The following is an 18,768-nucleotide window of genomic DNA, read 5'->3' on the forward strand; positions in this document are numbered from 1 at the left end:
AATGCAAATTTGCACCAAAAGTTATTTTAATGCTCCTACACATAACTTGTTCACTTTTGACTTTTCATGTTCTTTAAAAATTAATAAATCAAGTATATATTTTATCATAATATCCATATTTATTGGTATATAGTCTCAATAACCTCAGAAAATGATTTGAAAATGAATAATTAATATAAAGGGTAAAATAAGAAGAAGATTTTTTTCCCTTGATATGTTAACAAAGACAAGTAAAAGTAAAGGGAGAGGGTGACATTTATCCTCGTTTTCCTTCATTGTCAATACTTTACTTATTTACTCTCCTTTGTAGTCTTTGATTATTGTTTCTTTACATTTATAAAATGTATTACTTTATATTTTCATTTCAGAATTAAAATTTGGTGATTAATGATATAACATATATCTTTCTAATTTTGATTTCTTTGTAACAATTAATATAAAAAATTATAATATATTTTTTAATTAATTTAATAAAAATATTTTAATCCAATATATACAACAAAATGGTTTTTATGTTTGGATTTGAATAGTTACTTAATTGAAATGGATATCAACCTGTCGGTATACATATAATATATTAAAGAATTTAAAAGAATTTTTTTAGAATTAAAATATTAATTTTCCCTCATATTCTTACTAATTTTCTTTTACATCAATGAACAACTTTCATTGTCATGATAATGATAATAAAAGTCCGACTCTTTTCATCTCAAAGACTTTTAATTACAACTAAAGTAATGGTACATAAAATACATTTTGTATATATAATAACAATTAGAATGTTTTTGAAAGTTATTTTCAAAATAGAAACCTTAAAGACTGACTAATTAAAGTGAATAGATATATTCGGCCCGTGCATCGCACGAGCATGTATTGCTAGTCCAATCCTAGTCCCCACGATGTTAGACGACATCGATAAGGGAGAAAAGATGGAGGAGAAAGTTAAAGAAAATAATTATTCTTTTTTTCTATGAAAATTGTTAAAGAAAGTGAAATTATTTCCTTTTTCTTTTCAAGGGAATACGATAATTGTTAGATACTATAATCCTATCTGTTTCAATAATTCGATGGCAAAAGATTGTATTTTATCCTAGTTTTAGTCTGTAGAAACCGTTGAGGAAACACTTCTCTTAATTTGTTTTACTTTTGTTTAATGGAAAAGAATGAACAATTCCCTCCTCGTTACGTCTCTTCTAGGAAATTAACAATAGTCAAAGCACCAATGAGAATATAGTCAATTTAAAATAATGGTTTCATCAGGACCCTTAATATACAACATGAGAATACACGCCAAAACGACACAAAACTAGTTATTTAACCACAATGTGTTTGTTATTCAAGAAAGTAAAATTTATGAAACTGAGTTTGGTAAAGGTTTAACACGAAGAAATGCCCAATTTTTAAAGTTCTAGCATATAAGTTTAGCAAAGATCGGTGAGCACCTTTACATTCTCATGTGTCTCTATTTAAATTTATTGACTAAGGAAAATAATTCATAGTAAAATAAGACACACCCCTGGATCATAAAAATTCATGCATTGCCAGTTACCAGATTCGTCGGTCTATAGACTCTAGTATTCATTTCAACCCACAAGCACACACTCTCAACGCAGAATATAATCCTAATGTACTCCAAAGACTCGAATATAGTCAATCAAGGCGGTAAGATCCTTGCTGAGTTTCCCAATAAAACAGAGCTTGGGAAGCTCGGATTTGATCAAGATCCGAACATTAATGAGTGCTCAATTATTACTACAAAAGTTTACTTTGAGAAAGAAAGTGTTTCATGTCGCTTTATTACTATATGTAGTTTTACTCTATTTTCCTTTGAATGTGCAATAAGTTTTGTTGGAATAGTTCAGTCGGGCAGAAGTAACAATTAAACTCCTAACACAAAAACAATAATAACATAAATGAGTTTTGAAATAGTAATATATCCCAAGTACACTTCAACTTCCAAAATGTCGTGAATTATGCTACATGAAAATTAATACAGTGGATAGCAAAAGAAGAACAATGAATGAACAACTACTAAAATGCATTTATTCTCTTGTCCAAGAATGAAAACAAAGTCTTTATGATAACACGGACACAATAGAACAGATGGCCCATTAGCTCAGTTGGTTAGAGCGTCGTGCTAATAACGCGAAGGTCGCAGGTTCGAGACCTGCATGGGCCATCTTCAGTAAATTTTTTATTCCTTGTTGTAATGACCTTTTTCCGTTGCTTTTTTTTTTTTTTTTTCTTTTTTTCTTTTTTGGCTTTCGTTTTCCAAATAATTATTACTATGATGATATGCATAAGCAAATGGCAACTCACTATTAAACCAACTTTCATATATTATGAGTTTACTTTCATTTCCATTTTGTACGTACTTGTCAGTATTAATGTTCCAGTAAATTTTTTATTCCTTGTTGTAATGACCTTTTTCCGTTGCTTTTTTTTTTTTTTCTTTTTTGGCTTTCGTTTTCCAAATAATTATTACTATGATGATATGCATAAGCAAATGGCAACTCACTATTAAACCAACTTTCATATATTATGAGTTTACTTTCATTTCCATTTTGTACGTACTTGTCAGTATTAATGTTCCAGTGACGTGCTAGCGTAACATATGAAGTTACATCTCAACTTGAATGAAAAATTGAATACCATTTCATAATCGGTTTGCAAATGCTGGAAGTATAAACTGAAGCAGCCTCGTCAAAAAAATGAAACAAGAGGGGAAAAAAGAAGATAGATTTCCACAGGCACCTCAAATCACCCAATCGATGCCTAAATTACATTAGATTTTGTTAACCTTCTCTTAAAAGTAGTTCGAGATCTGCATGGGCCATAGAATTTTTAAGAATTTTTTTTATTTCCTTGTTGTAATTAATGACCATTTTCTTTACTTTTTTTTTTTTTTTTGCTTTCGTCTTCCAAATAATTATGACTATGACGATATGCACAGGCAAATGACAACTCACAATTTAACCAACCAACTTTCATATATATTATGAGTTTACTTTCATTTTCATTTTGTACGTACTTGTTAGTATTAATGTTCTAGTGATGTGCTAGTGTAACATATGAACTTGACATCTCAAGTTGAGTGAAAAATTGAATATTATTTCATAATCCGTTTGCAAATGCTCGAAGTATAAACTTCAGCAGCCTCATCAAAAAAATGAAAGAAGAGGGAAAAAAGAAGAAGAGAGATTTCCACAGGCACCTCAATCTCCCAATCGATGCATAAGTTACATTAGATTTTGTTAACCTTCTCTTAATGACAGTTCTACAGTTTGGCAAACACTTTTTGTAATTTCATTTAAGCCCAGCCCAATATCTCTACTCTGAAATACACATTTGGTCTTGTCTTTCAAGCATATGGGCCTGAAAATTAAGATAAGAAAAAAGGAAAAGAAGTATTCACGATGTAGCCTATTTGCATAGCGCAATTTAACACACATCATTTGTTAAATCTTTTTTGTTTTAAGGTGTCAACGCATGTTTCTTTTGAGTTAATGTACTGTAAGAAAGAGAATCATACATTCACTTAAAAGTCCAATAGCAAGTGAGTTACATCATACATAGCTTGAAATTTATGCAAAAAATGGTTCAAATTCAGTCATGCATGTACTTGAAATTAATCATGCAAAAATGTCTCAAGTCCTAATTAACAATAATCAGTGCTTTAAGATTTCACTCTTAATAATCAACTTCTTAATTAGCTAGGACAACAATTAAGTATTTATAAATAGAAGTATAGATGAACAAGAGAAGCTACTTGCAAGGACATGGATATATATGCTAAACTTCCTAATAAGCTGGGTGGCCCAGAGGGCATAAACATTGGAATATTTTATGAGATCTCAGTTGTCTTCCATGTCTGTTAGTTGTGTCACTTGAATATGACTCTTAAGATATCAAAAGATTGACATTTTACTGTACAAAACTGTCCTAACAACTTAACTGCAACTCAGAAAGCTTTTAAAAATATATGAAATTGTTCTTGTCGGATTAATTCCATCTGCTTGTCGCCATCATCTCTGAAGGACCTACATGGGTTATGACTGTTCAAGCATCCATTACTTTTGGAGCCAAATATTATTGCTTACATTGATCATACAAATATATTAATCAAGCACCAGGCTCGTAACAATTTTCAAATTTAAAATAGTTGAACGCCCATAATTTAAAATTCTCAGTCCACTACTGACTGTCATCTAGGAGTATGTTTGGCAAAATGAACACAAAGATGAGGGAAAAGGGTTTTGGAGGAATTATGACTTCTATCTAAAGCGACTTTTATTTTTTGTGTGTTTATACCTGTTGAAAAATATAATTGGTTTGAGTTCATTCATAAACGTTGTTTATTAGCCCATAAATCGATTAGTTTAATCATCATACTAAAACCCTAGTATGTGACCTATAAATATAATTATAGGAAAAATAAGTTTTCACTACCAAAAGAACTGCCAAAATTCGACGGACAAAAAATCGACGGACTACGTCGCTTCAAAAAATTATCGTAGTCCGTCGGTTTTGTGTATTTCTAATATTTTTTTTATTAAAAAACCAACGGACAATGTCGGTTTTTTTTTGCGGAATTTTGAACTTATAATTCCGTCAATTTTTTTTTTTTTTTTTTACAAAAACCGACGTGGGGCATCGGTTTTATTAGAAAAAAATTAAATAATTAAAAACAGACGGAAGACGTCGGTTTTAATTTTAAAAACATGTTAAATAATTTATAATTCATTTTTTTTGTTAAACTATTAATAAACGAATATTTTCTTGAATAAACCAACGGTCGATGTCGGTTTTTTTTTTTTTTTGGTCAAAGTCGGGTCAACAATATTAAAAAAACTGACGGACTGCGTTGGTTTGTCTGTCAGTTTTTTTATTAGAATTAGACCCAAATAGGTCTATTTTTCCATTCCCCCCTTTTCTCTTCTATGTCCAGCGTTTGGATATGCATTTCATCTCATTGTTTCAAATCCTAAATCATCCAAAAAGGCATGATTTGGGGTTTCAAACCATGGTTTCAAAAATTTTAAATAAAAAATTTGACCCATAAGTTTATATTTTGTAAAACAAGACTCATAAGTTAGTAGATATATTTAACAATTACTCTCACCAATCATTTACCAACCTCATTAACTTCCACCAACCTTTATTTATGTCTACCAACCTCATTACTATTCATGTTAAATTTTCGTTTTTATTGAACTAAAGTTTGATCAATTGATGTTGTATTTTTTAGAAAGGCCTTCTAGTAACATTTAATTTTGTTATGAACTATGACTTGCTCATTTGGTAAGATTGTATAAGAATTGAGAATGTTTTGATAGTTTTCACAACTTGTGGATTTTTATGTCTATAAGAGAAAATTCAACTTAAGATATCCAAATTGCATGTCCAAACATGATTTCAAACCATAATTTCAAACCATGTCCAAACGGCTCCTAAGTTGCGATGTGGGTGTTAAATTTGCATTTACAAGTTCAAACATGTTTTCCATATAGTGAAGAATGAACTCCAATGAAAAAAGAGCCAATTTGTCAGTAAGACTTAAACTAATCTTCTACCCACTCATGTTGCTGACACCAGTGACGTACACATGATTTTTCGTAAGAGATCGATTATTAAAGAATAGAATAGATGCACGAACTGGAAAGAATGACTATTTTTTTAATGTTGAGACTTCAAGTGTGCTTGACTAATACAGTTCTAAGTTTAAATTGATTTACTGCCTGAAGCTTAAGTGAAATCGGTTGTAGTTTGATGGGTTTGCTTGGTCCTTTATAGGAAAAGGTGACAGGGGTTCAAGTCTGACAGGCGGCACTTGTATTATTCTTTTCGGAAAAGGCTCAAATATGTCATCCAACTATCGGAAATGACTCATTTATGTCATTAATCAATATTTTGGCTCATTTATGCCATCGAACTATAGGAAATGACTCATTTATGCCATTGAACTATAGGAAATGACTCATTTATGCCACTCATCAATAGTTTGACTCATTTATGCCATCGTCCGTTACCAAAATGACTCATCTATGCCATTTTTCATTAACGCCAGTTTTATAATACCATATATGACACGTGGCCTCCAATTAGAGGTCTACGTCGTTTGATCAAACTAACCCAATTTTAAATACCAAATTAATAAAAAATCCGACCCATATACCTTACTCACCCACAACCATAATCTAGTTGGAGGTCACGTGTCATATATGGTATTGTAAAATCAATTTTAATGAAATATGGCATGGATGAGTCATTTTGGTAACATGCGATGGCATAAATGAGTCAAACTATTGATGAGTGACATAAATGAGTCATTTTCTATAGTTCGATGACATAAATGAGCCAAACTATTGTCGAGTGGCATAAATGAGCCATTTCCGATAATTAGATAACATATTTGAGCCTTTTCCGTATTCTTTTTAGTAGAAGGACAAACACGTCATTCAAAATCCTAAAGCTTCCACATTTCAAATTTCATTTTGACTATAATATGCTCATGCAAATGGGCAAATGACAACTCACTACTTAAATCAACTTTCTTAGGCCCGTTTGTCCATAGATACCAAAAAAAATTCATTTTTTTTTGGAATTTTGGAGTTGGAGTTGGAGTTGTGTTTGGCCATAGTTTTTGAAAATGTAGTTTTTGGTGAAATGTAGTTGTAAAAAAGTGTTTTTTTTTTTAAAAACAAGTTTTTTGAGTTTTTGGTATTCCGGAATAGAACTTCAAGTTGTATTCGGAATTCTCATGGCCAAACGCTAATTCCGGAAAAAAATGAAAAAAAAATTCAGAATAAAGTGAATAATTCTTATGGCCAAACGGGGGCTTATATTATGAAGACTCTCATTTCCATCTTATACGTACTTATTAGAAATTTAGAACCTTTAATGTTCCAATGATGTGCTAGTGTAGCATTTAAAGTTGACATCCTAAATTAGATATCCCAATTTGAATGAAAATTTAAAATCAAAGGGACCGCCATTTCAGAATTTGCTTGCAATTGCTTCAAGAAGAAAAACTGAAGAGAGATTTCTACATGCCTTCAAATCTCCCAATTGATGCATAAGCTATATGGGATTAGTTTCACATTATCTTTGTAGTATTTCTATAGTTTGGCAAGAAATATTTGTATTTTCATTAGCCCAACCGAATATCTCTACTTTGGAATACACAACTGGTCTTGTCTTGAAAATGAAGACAAGAAAGGAAAAGAAGTAATTTGGTGAGGTAGCCTATTTGCATAGCGCAATTTAATTAAGGTGTCATCTTTGTTAAAGATTTGCATACATAACTAGTTAAGGGTTACTCTCCCTTTCTCCATTTTTTTTGGGGGGTTAAATCTTTTTGTTGTAAGGTGCCAAGGCGTGTTTCTTTTGAGTTACTGCATTGCCCACACATAATTTCATACTGAGGAGAGAGAGAATTTTACATCACTTAGAAGTTTAATGTCAAGTGAGTTCAATCATATATGGCCTGGACTTCATGCAAAAATGCCCGAAGTTTAGTAATGGCCTGAACCAAATACCAAAATTGCTGAAGTTCAGTCATATTGTATACGGGTAAAACCGAGGATACAGGCACACACGGTTTCCCGTTGTCATGGTTATGCTCGGTCACGATACGACCGTCTCATCGGGAACGAGGCTTCGAGTTCGGACCGGGATGAGGCGATAAAGGAAGGGCAATTGATTGCCATAAGCAGAAGACCGAAATATCCATCCTCAACCGGATAGTTCAAGGTCGATCTCAGCAAAACAGTTGTCACCAGATTTATTTTCTTTATTTAGAATTGTACTAGGGTTGAAACTCCTCTACTATATAAAGAGGATGTTATCATTCATGAAAGGGGTAGGCAATAACAAGGACATAAAGAGTTCACATCAACAATCATAAGAATCTTTTTAAAACCATTCTCATCTATTCTTAAGTTCATTTTTATTATACTTCGTGTAAGTACTTAACAGAAGGTATCGACCTCGGTTTTCATACCCGAGGCAAGACGTTCTTAATAGTTGGTCAGATCTGTTTCTCTGTTCATTTATTGACTTATCTTGCAATTTAATCTTGAATTGAATTTAGCCATATATATTTGGCGTCATGCGTAAATTTAATTGTTCTCCGTTTTAAGGTTAAACATATATATTGTCTGAACTTCATGCAAAAATGATAGAAGTTCAATCATATACCTGAATCTCATGTAATTAAAATGACTGAACATATCACCTAAACTTATTCATACAAAAATCTCTCAAGTTGCTTGCTAATTGTTTGAAGTTAAGCTTGTACACGTTTCCTTCATTCCTAATATAAGATTTCATTATCAACTTTTTAGCTAGGATAACTTTTGATTGATTATCAATAGAAGTAGAGAATTACTTGGGACATGAATATAAACTGTGATATAAGAACGGAAACGAAAACAACAATAAAATGACAAGGAAAAGAAAAGACAGATAGATTGACACAAGAATAGGCATAATTAGGCAACCAAAGTTCTATAATAACTAAGACCTCCTAATCACACTCTATTAAGCACCAAACTTTTAGGATGACCTCAAGGGATTTGACTCCCAAGCAACCAATACTCTCAACAATGTTCACAATCAATAGCTTACACAAGCTCTCAACACTCAAAGTGTTATATATAAGTACATTCAATATTCATAAAAGTCTACCTAGGAAAAGTTTAAACATACTATTTATACTAGAAAGCTAAGGAAGACAACTATGCTATTATAATTCTATCCTTAATGAAGTAAGAGCCCTGTTTGGATGTTTTCGTTGGAATTGAAACTTGAAAATGCTAGCCTTTAAGTAATAGTCTCATTGCAAGCATAGCCATCTTCATTGCTCTTCTCTAATCCATCCTCCCAAGAAATCTTCCACACTTGTGATCCTCGGTATGACACTAATGGATGCTCACAAGCGCTTATCTTCATGTACAATCCATGTAATGTATGGAGCTCCTTGACTTGACTCCACGTGGATGACTTTGGGGCAACTAGGATTGCATCAAACTGGGTGGCCCAGAAGGCATAAACATTGAAATATCCTGTGAGATCTCAGTAGTCTTCCATGTCTGTTAGTTGCGTCACTTTACTACGACTCTTAGGATATCAAAAGATTGACATTTTACTCTATGAAGGACCTACATTATGGGTTGGGTGTTCAAGCATCCAGTACTTTTGGAGCCAGACATTACTATTTACATTGAGAAATTAATATTTTTCATATACAAATATATAGCAATTTTAATGTTTAAAATAATTGAGCACCATAATCTAAAATTTTGAGTCCGTGACCGTTCATCAAGAGTATGTTCAACAAAATGAACACAAAGATGGGGAAAAGGGGGTCTTGGGGTGATTATGACTTGTATCTAAAACTATTATTGTTGATAATATTATTGGGTCGGGTTTATCCGTAAAGAGTACTAATTAGCTCATAAACCGATTAGTTAATTCTCCTCTTAATAAACCCTAGTCTGCGAACAATAAATACATTGGGTCAGGTTTATCCATAAAGGGTATACAGAATGATTTTTTTTCCTGGTGCTTCTTGTGGGAATTAAATAAACAACGGCTAAGCTACGTCCTTGCATCACAATATATAGGATATCGAGGCGGTTGACACTTCGTCCATTTTTGTGAGGATTTCAACCATCGATAACTCAAGTAGTAATTGTTCCAGACTCGCTTCCGCAATAAGAAATCATAAGTATGCCTAAGCTAGTATTTACAATTGAGATATTACAATTGCACATAATCTTCCTTAGCAAATCTTAAATGGTCTATCTGAACAGTTGCCATGGTTTGACATTGCGCATCACCATATGAATCAATATTCACAATCATTTACTACAAATTTGTGGTAACATTCAATGTACACATTCATTCATGCATTTGTATGTGCATATTGAGGTAAAAAATTCGTAAACATGGAGTAAATAGTATAATGTATTTAACCCAACCAGTACAATTTATGTATATTAAACAGGTGTTGATCATAGTAATTAAATATCATTAATATTGTATGATAACCTTGAAAGTATTATTAGTAAATAATAACACGTTACAAGAAGTTAAATTAATACAGTAAAAGTGTAGTACTCTTACAATTTGCAAAGGCTTCATCTTAGAATCCATATCCATTTAAAAAGCTTGAATTAAATAGGTAAAGATATAACTTCATTTGATAATTTTCACATCACCTTGTTACATGGAATTCAGATAAACAACCCCAGAATTACAACGAAAATAACATCACCGATGCCTAGACTCAACCACAAAATTAAAAAAAAAGGACAAAAGAAGGAGAAAAGAGTAAAGGGAAGATAGTCCATTCCTTGAGAAGAAAAGTACAAGGCATATTCGTAGGAACACAACAACTTAATAATAAATATTTACAGTTCTTCCCTTCCCCCCCCCCCCCCCCCCCCCAAAAAAACAGCCCATTCCAAGCTCACACTCGTGATTCCAAAGAACTGAAGAAAATACCAAATTCCTCAAAACAGCATTTGAAGAAACATCTTAGTGTAAAAATTCTCCATAAAATAACCACATATCGTCACCATGCAATAATGCTGACGAAGAGAGAGAGAGAAAGAAGGTGACAAGGAAATTTCACCAAGGAACAAAAAAGACAGACAGCATGTTTGATATTTGCACCCTAGAATTGGATCACCAACGTAATCAAACCTTTCTCTCTTAGGTTTTCTTATAATGCTTCTCTCTTCACGAAAAAGATCCTTCCCCACATTTGTTCTTTAGGTTTTCTTGCATGACTCGAACTGTTGATGAACATGATATGAGCCAACTGATGAAAGGGACACTTTTGGACAACCAAAAAAAAAAAAAAAAACCCACCCCCAACCCTCTATATTTCTTTTATAATTCAGAAATTCCCAAGAACCGGGGACACATGATTCGAAAATCAGCGGATACTAGATCTGCCCCTCAACACTCCTCCATTTAAATATCACACTTTTGATGAGGGCATGACATGAGGCAATTGATAGGGACATTTCTGGACACCGAAAAAAAAATCACCACCAACCCTCTATATATTTTTTTATAATCCCGAAACCCTTGAGAGTCGGGGATGCACGGTTCCAAAATCAGCGCATACTAGATCCGCCCCTCTATACTGGATGTTTTTGTCTGCGACAAAACACGATGTACTCTTACCACGCACTAGACCAAGACCTAAACAACACCGACCCTCTACATATATTGTTCTTAGAAGTTAAGGAGAAAAAAATAAAACCACACCCCAAAAAAAAAAAAAAAAAAAAAAAAGAAACACACAAAAAGGAAGAAAAGTACTACTAGTAATTTAAGTAAGGATGTTGATGTTGTTAGTTCTTTGTCTCTTAACACTTGCTGAAGAAGAATCATCACCACTTGATTTCTCCATCACTGCTTTAAGTGCTTCTTGTATTGAACTTATACAATATTGTGGCTGTTGTTGATCATCATCACTGGTATTCGGATCCAAATCTTGATTATTATTATAATTACAATCATCCCCAGTTATGAACAAGACATTCCTCACTCGTCCACCAAGTGTTGTAATTTCAGCTTTAAGTGTTTTTAACCTTAGTGCTTTCAATGTCTTGATTAAATCAGGCAAAAGATCTGACCTGTCCTCACAGCACAACGAGGCCTTAATCACAAACTTACCATCTTCATCGGATGTTGCATTGTCAACTGTTAATTCATCAATTTCAGTTGGGACAGGACTTGTCTCTGCTATTAAGGATGTTTGCCTTTTTAGCTCCTTCACATGTTGTATCACCTCTGCTAGCAATGAAGCTTTGTCCGTCTACATCATAACCAAAAAAAATAAAAAAAAAATAATGAAAACCATAAGTATGAACTTCGTTCAACAAGCCAGTTTGGGAACATACGTTGACTAATGCAATTTATGAACATCTTTTGGAAAGTTTAACGTAATTCTATGCAATAACAATATAAAATTTTCTTAGTTACTATCAGTTCACCTAAAAAATGAATACAAATAATCGTTCATAAAAAAAGGTAGGGAATTTGAAACATAACACATATTACTTGCTACAACATATGGATGTATGTTGATATATAAGCTAAACCCTTTTTGAAAAATAAGAAAATGGGATTTGTTAACTTGATATCAGGTCACCTAAGTTATAACTATAAATATTCGTTCATAAAAAATGAGATCACTAATCTGGAAAAAAAAAGGGCAAGTTATCTTATTATAAAACGTTACCATATATTAATACTATATAAATATATATATAAGTTAAACCCTTTGAAAGTTTTAGAAAATGGGGTTTGTGAACTTGATATGATAGATCATCAAACTGAGAAGTTTTGGTTCGTTTTAGGGTGGGGTTTTTTGGGCTAGGCATGAAGTAGAGTGTTTTTTTAGAGTATGCATGACTGACAAAAATGCTTGTTTGTCTCTTGTTAATCTTTAATTTTTTTCTTTTCTTGTGGATTATTATTTTTTCCCCCTTTTCCTACAACAACTTTATTTTGGGTAATGTAAATTAAATAACCGGCAAGAATTTTCTATAGAAGCTTTTCAACTGCTTGGTGGTTTCTCTTTTTCATGTCAAATTAGCGACATTAACGCTTTGTTCCCTTTTTCCATTTCTCCAACTTTTCTCGGAACTAGCACTACAATCAGAATATTTATCACCTTCGTCCAAAATATTCATTCTTTATGTCCAAACCAACTGAAAAAATTATTAAATAGATCAAAGAAATAGAAGAAAAATGGAAAAGGGCCAACACTTTTTTTGTAGCTAAGTACACACTTTACTCATTTGGTGCTGCTAGGTTTTGTATTCTCTCTCTCTATGAAAAGAATCTAAAATAAAATCTTAGAAGATCTAAAACCAAAAGAGTTTTAACTTATATAGATCATCTGCCTATTTAATTTTTATTCACCGGTTCAACTGCACTTGTTGTAACCTATGTTGTTCGAACTCTTCAAAAATGTCGATTGAGTCATGTAGGATTCTCTAACAGTAATGCATTTTTAGAGGATCCAAAAAGGGTGCTGCAACATTTTGGAGAGTCTAAGCAATATAAGTTGTAACAAATAATCTGTCTTATTCTAAAGATAATAAATTTCACTTTTTAAAAAACTGACTTATAAATTTCATTTGAATAACTTGATATGTGAAAAGTTTCCTTATACTCAGGATATATATAAAACTTAAACTCAAACCGAAAAGAGATACTACTCGAAATATTGTACCTAAATACATTACAAATAAAACAAAGCAACACATTGCATTAAGAGTTTAAAAGAATATTTTTAGGCTTACAATAGGTTATCGTCATATCAATCTTGATACAAAGAGTTAGCGGTTGAAATATTTTTTACACCGTTAGCGCACATACTGTTACATTAAATAAGCAAATAATATAAGATTCGTTCAGGCATGAAAGAATGATATGATTAATGATTGGAAGTGAAATAATTTTGAGCTTACTTTTGTAGTATTAGGAAGAAGGCTTCTCAATTTAGCAAGATGATTATTGATTCTTTCTCTACGTCTCCTTTCAGCTTCACTATGACTTTTTGAAGCAGCCAATGCCTTAGCATCCATAATTTCTTGAGCTGTCATCTTTTGTAACTCAGCTTGTAAACCAAAAGGTGCTGAACCGGGTTGATGATGGACCACTTGACCTACTAAAGTATCCGATATGAACCTGAGGTGACCGTGGTCCGATGACGTGGCACCCTCGTAACCGAATTGTGGCCTACGGTTGAATAAACCGTAAGGTGATGGTGAAGGTGGAAGGAGGAAAGGGTCATGGTGGTGAACGGAGTTGAAAGGTTGAACCGGAGGTAGTGTCCATGGTAGAATTTGTGACATTTCCGAGTTGCTTTGGAAGTGAACCTGGTTCATGTAACTTTGTGGCTCCATATTTTCTTGTTCTTCTTGATGATGAAGTAGTAGCTGTTCTTGAATACACTGTTGAAGATTATGTATAGTAGCTTCAGAACAATTTTCTTGATCTTCTTGATGATCTTTCGTATAAGACATAAGATATCCTAGTATATTCTATGTATATATATGTATATTTATGAGAGTACTTTGATCTTTTTATCTCCAACAAAAAAATTCAATAAATAACAAAATAAATTTGATGTTGAAGAACTTTAGGCTTATTTTATAGGGATCTTTATACAAATAGTTGGTATGATTCACTGTTTACTCTTTCTGGCTGATATACTAGATCATAAACTGACTATACAGTATATATATGTTGATAAGAGTGAAACTTTGAGCTTATTTCTATCCCAAAAGAAAAAAACTACATTAAGTACAAAATAAGTTTGATGTTGAAGAACTTTAGCTTGTTATATAACCATATAGTATAAGATTCTTTTCTCGTTTACACAAAGAATGAACAAAGAGAACGAAGGGGTAATATATTACAAACTTGGATTTTGTGACAAGAGGAGGGGGGGGGGGGGGGGGGGTTGGATTTTGCAAAAGGAATTTTTCAAGGAATAAACACACACACAAAAAGGGAAGTAAAAGACAGACCTTTGCTTTGCTTTGATGTAGTGATGAACTAAGGTTTTTTGTTTTGATGGAGAGAGAGAGAGAGAAAAAGGATATTTTTTGGTGAACTTCAACTTGTTCTTCTTTCTAACTTCTCGTTAGTTGTTTTGAATGGCAATGGAAGTGACCCTTTTTATCCTTAGCATCAACCAACTTTCCAAATCTCTTTTGTGGCTTTGTTGGTATCTTTTTGTTTCCCTTTGTTTTTGTTTTCATTTTTATTTTTATTTTTATGGGCCCAACTTTTTCACTATAGTCTTTTCTCTTTCATGTGTACACCCCACTTTTATTTTTATCCCACTTTGACAAATATATACCGAGAAGAGTATGCAAAGTACTGCCAGTCTTCTTTCCTTTCTCTTTACGGCATTCTTTTTTTCTCTCTCAACTATTTATTTCTGTAGCTATCACACAACTTGTTAATTCTCCCTCTCATGTTTATTTAGTTTGTATTTTGTTTCATTTATTTTCCGAATAGAAATACATAAACAATATATACATGCTCCCCGCACTCATATATGTGAAGGTACTAATGTTTGATGAGTCAAAAATAATTTTTTGTTTGACTATAATGTTTTAAAAATATTTTGAATCATCAACTATGATAAAATTTACAGTCAAAGTTAAGTGTTTTGATCTTGTACTTCGAATTCCTTCACATAAATTATAATAATATGCATCATTAATATAAGCATTTTTACACCATCAAATCACTTTTACATGTTATATCAAGTAATCTATCTTATTTTGACGCTTACAAATCACATTTTAAAAAGAATTACTAGTAGAAGTCTTAGATCTTTTCAACGATTTGATAGTATGAAAATTCCTTAGTCTAACATTATATCTTAGTAATACTTAAGTAGCACTAAAATATTACTATAGGATTTGAGTAGTATTTGTTTTCCCTATAGGAACACATGAACAATAGTATTATTTATATTACTATCGTAGTACTAAAATTAATAGTTATGATAATTTGAGAAGCGTGTTGCTACTTTGTGATTGGATCAAAGTATTATAATTACAGTGTGTGTTGCTGCAGCAGAAAGGGAGAGAGGATTAGGGGGAGCAGAGATAGAAACACAGTGAACACAAAACACACGGATTGTCGACAGACCAAAGACAATTATAATAATTAGAGTTTAGCTTATTCATGACAAAAGTAAATGAGTTTTTGCAGTATCCAAGTAATTAAATAAGTAAGTTATAATAGATTATTAATCTGATTTTCTATTTAACATATGGATACTAAGGCGAATCCAGGATTTCAAGAGGATGAGTTCACCTTAGATTTTTTTTTTTTTTTTTTTTTTGTAAAAAAGACGCAAAAGTGCATTTAGTAGGGTTTGATCCCACAACCTTAAGGACTCGTTTGGTTAGAAAACAAGGTATCCCGGGATTAGTTATCCCGCGATTGTTATTCCACCCTCAATGTGAGATAAAAAAAAACTATAATCCCGGGATTAGTTATCCCGGGTTTTTATTCCAACCAAACGAGGGATAAGGCGGCACTAAATTTTTATCCCAGGACTATTTTTGCTTATCTATCATACCAAACGAGCCCTAAGGGATTAAACCCAACACTTAATCAGTGCTCCACTCAATCTAGTTTGACCATGTGTTCCTTCAGTTAATATTAGATATATTTTAAGAATTTATATACATAATATATCGAGTTTAGTCGAATGACCATAGGTTCACGTGACCTATTTTCAATACATAGAATCGCCCCTGTGGATACAAAGGGTTACTTGTTGTACATCTACTTAATACAATAGTTAGAGGTGAATCTAAAATTTTAAACTTATAACTTCATTTTTGAATTACACTCATAATTTGAATATTTAAAAAATTTAAAATTATGAATTCAAAATTTAATATTTGTTGAAATTTTACTAAAATTTTCGCCTATACTTACATTTTAGTTCTGATTCAATTGTATACCTAATAAAACCAAGCCTATCTGCATCCAAATCGACAATATGAAAGTTCTTCACGATATTACTTCCAAATAAAAGGATCAGAATCATTTCACATCTCAACAAAGATAAAAGGCATCAAGTGATTACTTTTCTTCTACTTAAGTTTTTGCGGCAAATTAAGTTATCCGATACTTATACTGATAGAAAATAGCAGATACCTTATGAGCTAGTCAAAGTACGCACAAGTAAATCACCGTCATTAAAAAAATAGAATCATCGATTTATGGAGAAAGAAATTGATTCTCTTTTATATTTTCTATTTATGTGCATACACTGAATTCATTATGATCAATTGATAAGTTTTAAGCTAGTTATCGGTCTATTTCACCTCCGATAATTTTGACTACGCTAGTATTTTATTTATTTATTTTCGCCTTTTGGTTCAAGTGTGTGACTATGTGTAATGGATCATGAAAGAGATATGTAGAATAGTTTTGAAAATTTAAGGTATTTTAGGGTTTGTTTGGTCAAGCCCCCACGTTCTTCCATATTATTATTCTCTCTTTTATCTTCATAGACCGATAGATATCTATTTTCCACGCCAACCCTTTCTGCTTCCCCAAGACCTTTGTAATCATTGTGTCTTGGAACACACTCCTCCCCCCACACCCCTAGTGACCAGTGGGGTAGGTAGGTGTGTAATATAATTGGCCATTGTTACAACTACATATTGAGTTTGTCTTCACATGATGCATTCTTCTATTCCTCGGTTTCAGTTGCTTCTATTCATTACATCTAATTGTACTAGCAGGATTAATTAGTCCTTCCATAATTCATGAAGATCTTTCTTCTTAAATTGAATAACAGGGGTCGTTTGCTATCTAGTCAGAGTCACGTAGATATTAGTAATAAAGAGATTAATTATAAAAAGAATCGATGTATTATTTTATATAGGAATTAATTACGCAGTGTCTAGTTATTGATATATTAATTAGTCCACCTTCTATCTTACATAAAATAATATTTTACATAAATTTCCATAACTTATACATGTATATTACTTATACGGACTTCTAAATTGCAAACCAAACACCGTATTAATTATTATACATAAATAACTTACTTCTAACTAGCTATCAAACGTGGTATTACTTATGCTGGATTTACTACTTGCATAACTCACCTTCAAAACCAGCTATCAAACGACCCCTAACAGTTCTTGAGAACCGCTTATAGACGTGTTTAGTTGAAAATTTTGAATTTAAGTTATATCTATCAATCATATATAGTAATAAGTATAAGCATCAAATGTTGGAATACACTTTTTAGGTGTTGAAATTAATTTTATAAGTAAATAATAATGTGTTTGAATAGAAGTGTTGAAACTGATAATAAGTCGTTAGTGTGTTTGATATAAAGATGTTAATAAACACTGTTTATGTTATAATGACTGATGTTCTTAAAATTATTTATTCAAAAAGAAAAGTTTAACAGTATTGTTACACAAAGAAGAGTTCTCGAAAATAACAAAAGATATTAATTAGGGATAAGATCATATAAGGCTTGGTCAAATTAAAAATACTTATTATAAACTATAAATCATAAGTTGGAGGTGATCATTTTATGAATTTTGATTAGTTTTAGCTTATAAGTATTTTTGCTATTTACTAAACGTGTAAATAAACTAAAAAATGTGTATAAACTTAGCTAAACACTTTCTAATTTTAATCCATTACAACGGGTTATTTTTGAGGCAGCTAGTTCGACTTATTATGATTAGTTACTCATAGTTGTTTTAACGTGGTTTAAACAGATAGTGTTTAAACGTTAAACTCCAATATTTTTAAAGTTTAAACTGGAGCTGTAATTTTGAACTCAAGGGTACTTTTTTGTCTAATCCATTGGTTGGGAATTGGCAACAGATTTCCCACAAATTAAAGCAATACTTAGGCTACCACAAGCTTATAGAATTTTAAATTAAATTCTCAAGTTGTTGCTGACATAAGTTACAAGTTCTAAAATGTTGTCTCTACTAAGTTTGTGAGGTTTGGTGTGATTCTACACTGACATCATGTTGCATTATGCTGTTTAGTTTTCTAATATTCAAAGATTAATTATTTTAAATCAATTGTTACATCATCTAATTGCAACATGTGTCCAACCAACAGCAGTTTTGCCCAGAGTATTAATCAAAAATTTAATTTGTGTTTTAATTTCTCAAAAAATGCAAAGATTGACCCTCGAGACAGACTGAAATCAAA

General features: G+C 32.0%; 1 protein-coding gene and 1 non-coding gene across 3 annotated transcripts; one reads left to right on the plus strand and one right to left on the minus strand.

Moving 5' to 3' along the window:
• The first annotated feature begins 2,105 nt into the window (after positions 1 to 2,105).
• Positions 2,106 to 2,179, plus strand: TRNAI-AAU (transfer RNA isoleucine (anticodon AAU)). The gene has a single exon. It is a non-coding gene; the product is annotated as a tRNA-Ile (tRNA).
• An 8,010-nt stretch (positions 2,180 to 10,189) lies between these two features.
• LOC132641831 (transcription factor bHLH30-like) lies at positions 10,190 to 14,966 on the minus strand. 2 transcript variants are annotated; one of them, XM_060358924.1, is made up of 3 exons: positions 14,565 to 14,966; positions 13,500 to 13,985; positions 10,190 to 11,836 (listed from the first exon to the last, which is right to left on the minus strand). In XM_060358924.1, the coding sequence occupies exons 2-3, from the start codon at positions 13,935 to 13,937 to the stop codon at positions 11,348 to 11,350; spliced, it is 927 nt and encodes a 308-aa protein (XP_060214907.1). In that variant the 5' UTR covers positions 13,938 to 13,985; positions 14,565 to 14,966; the 3' UTR covers positions 10,190 to 11,347. The 2 variants fall into 2 exon arrangements, with proteins under 2 accessions (XP_060214907.1, XP_060214906.1); XM_060358923.1 differs by lacking the exon at positions 14,565 to 14,966 and having other exon boundaries at positions 13,500 to 14,514.
• Between the last annotated feature and the right edge of the window lie 3,802 nt (positions 14,967 to 18,768).

This window comes from Lycium barbarum, chromosome 5, assembly GCF_019175385.1.
Source record: "Lycium barbarum isolate Lr01 chromosome 5, ASM1917538v2, whole genome shotgun sequence".
Taxonomy (NCBI): Eukaryota; Viridiplantae; Streptophyta; class Magnoliopsida; order Solanales; family Solanaceae; genus Lycium; species Lycium barbarum.

Coding starts and splice junctions, on each gene's coding strand:
- LOC132641831 (XM_060358923.1), bottom strand. CDS start 14,057: ATGTCTTATACGAAAGATCATCAAGAAGATCAAGAAAATTGTTCTGAA. Junction 11,837..13,499: donor TTCTTCCTAATACTACAAAA/GTAAGCTCAAAA, acceptor GTTATGATGTAG/ACGGACAAAGCTTCATTGCT.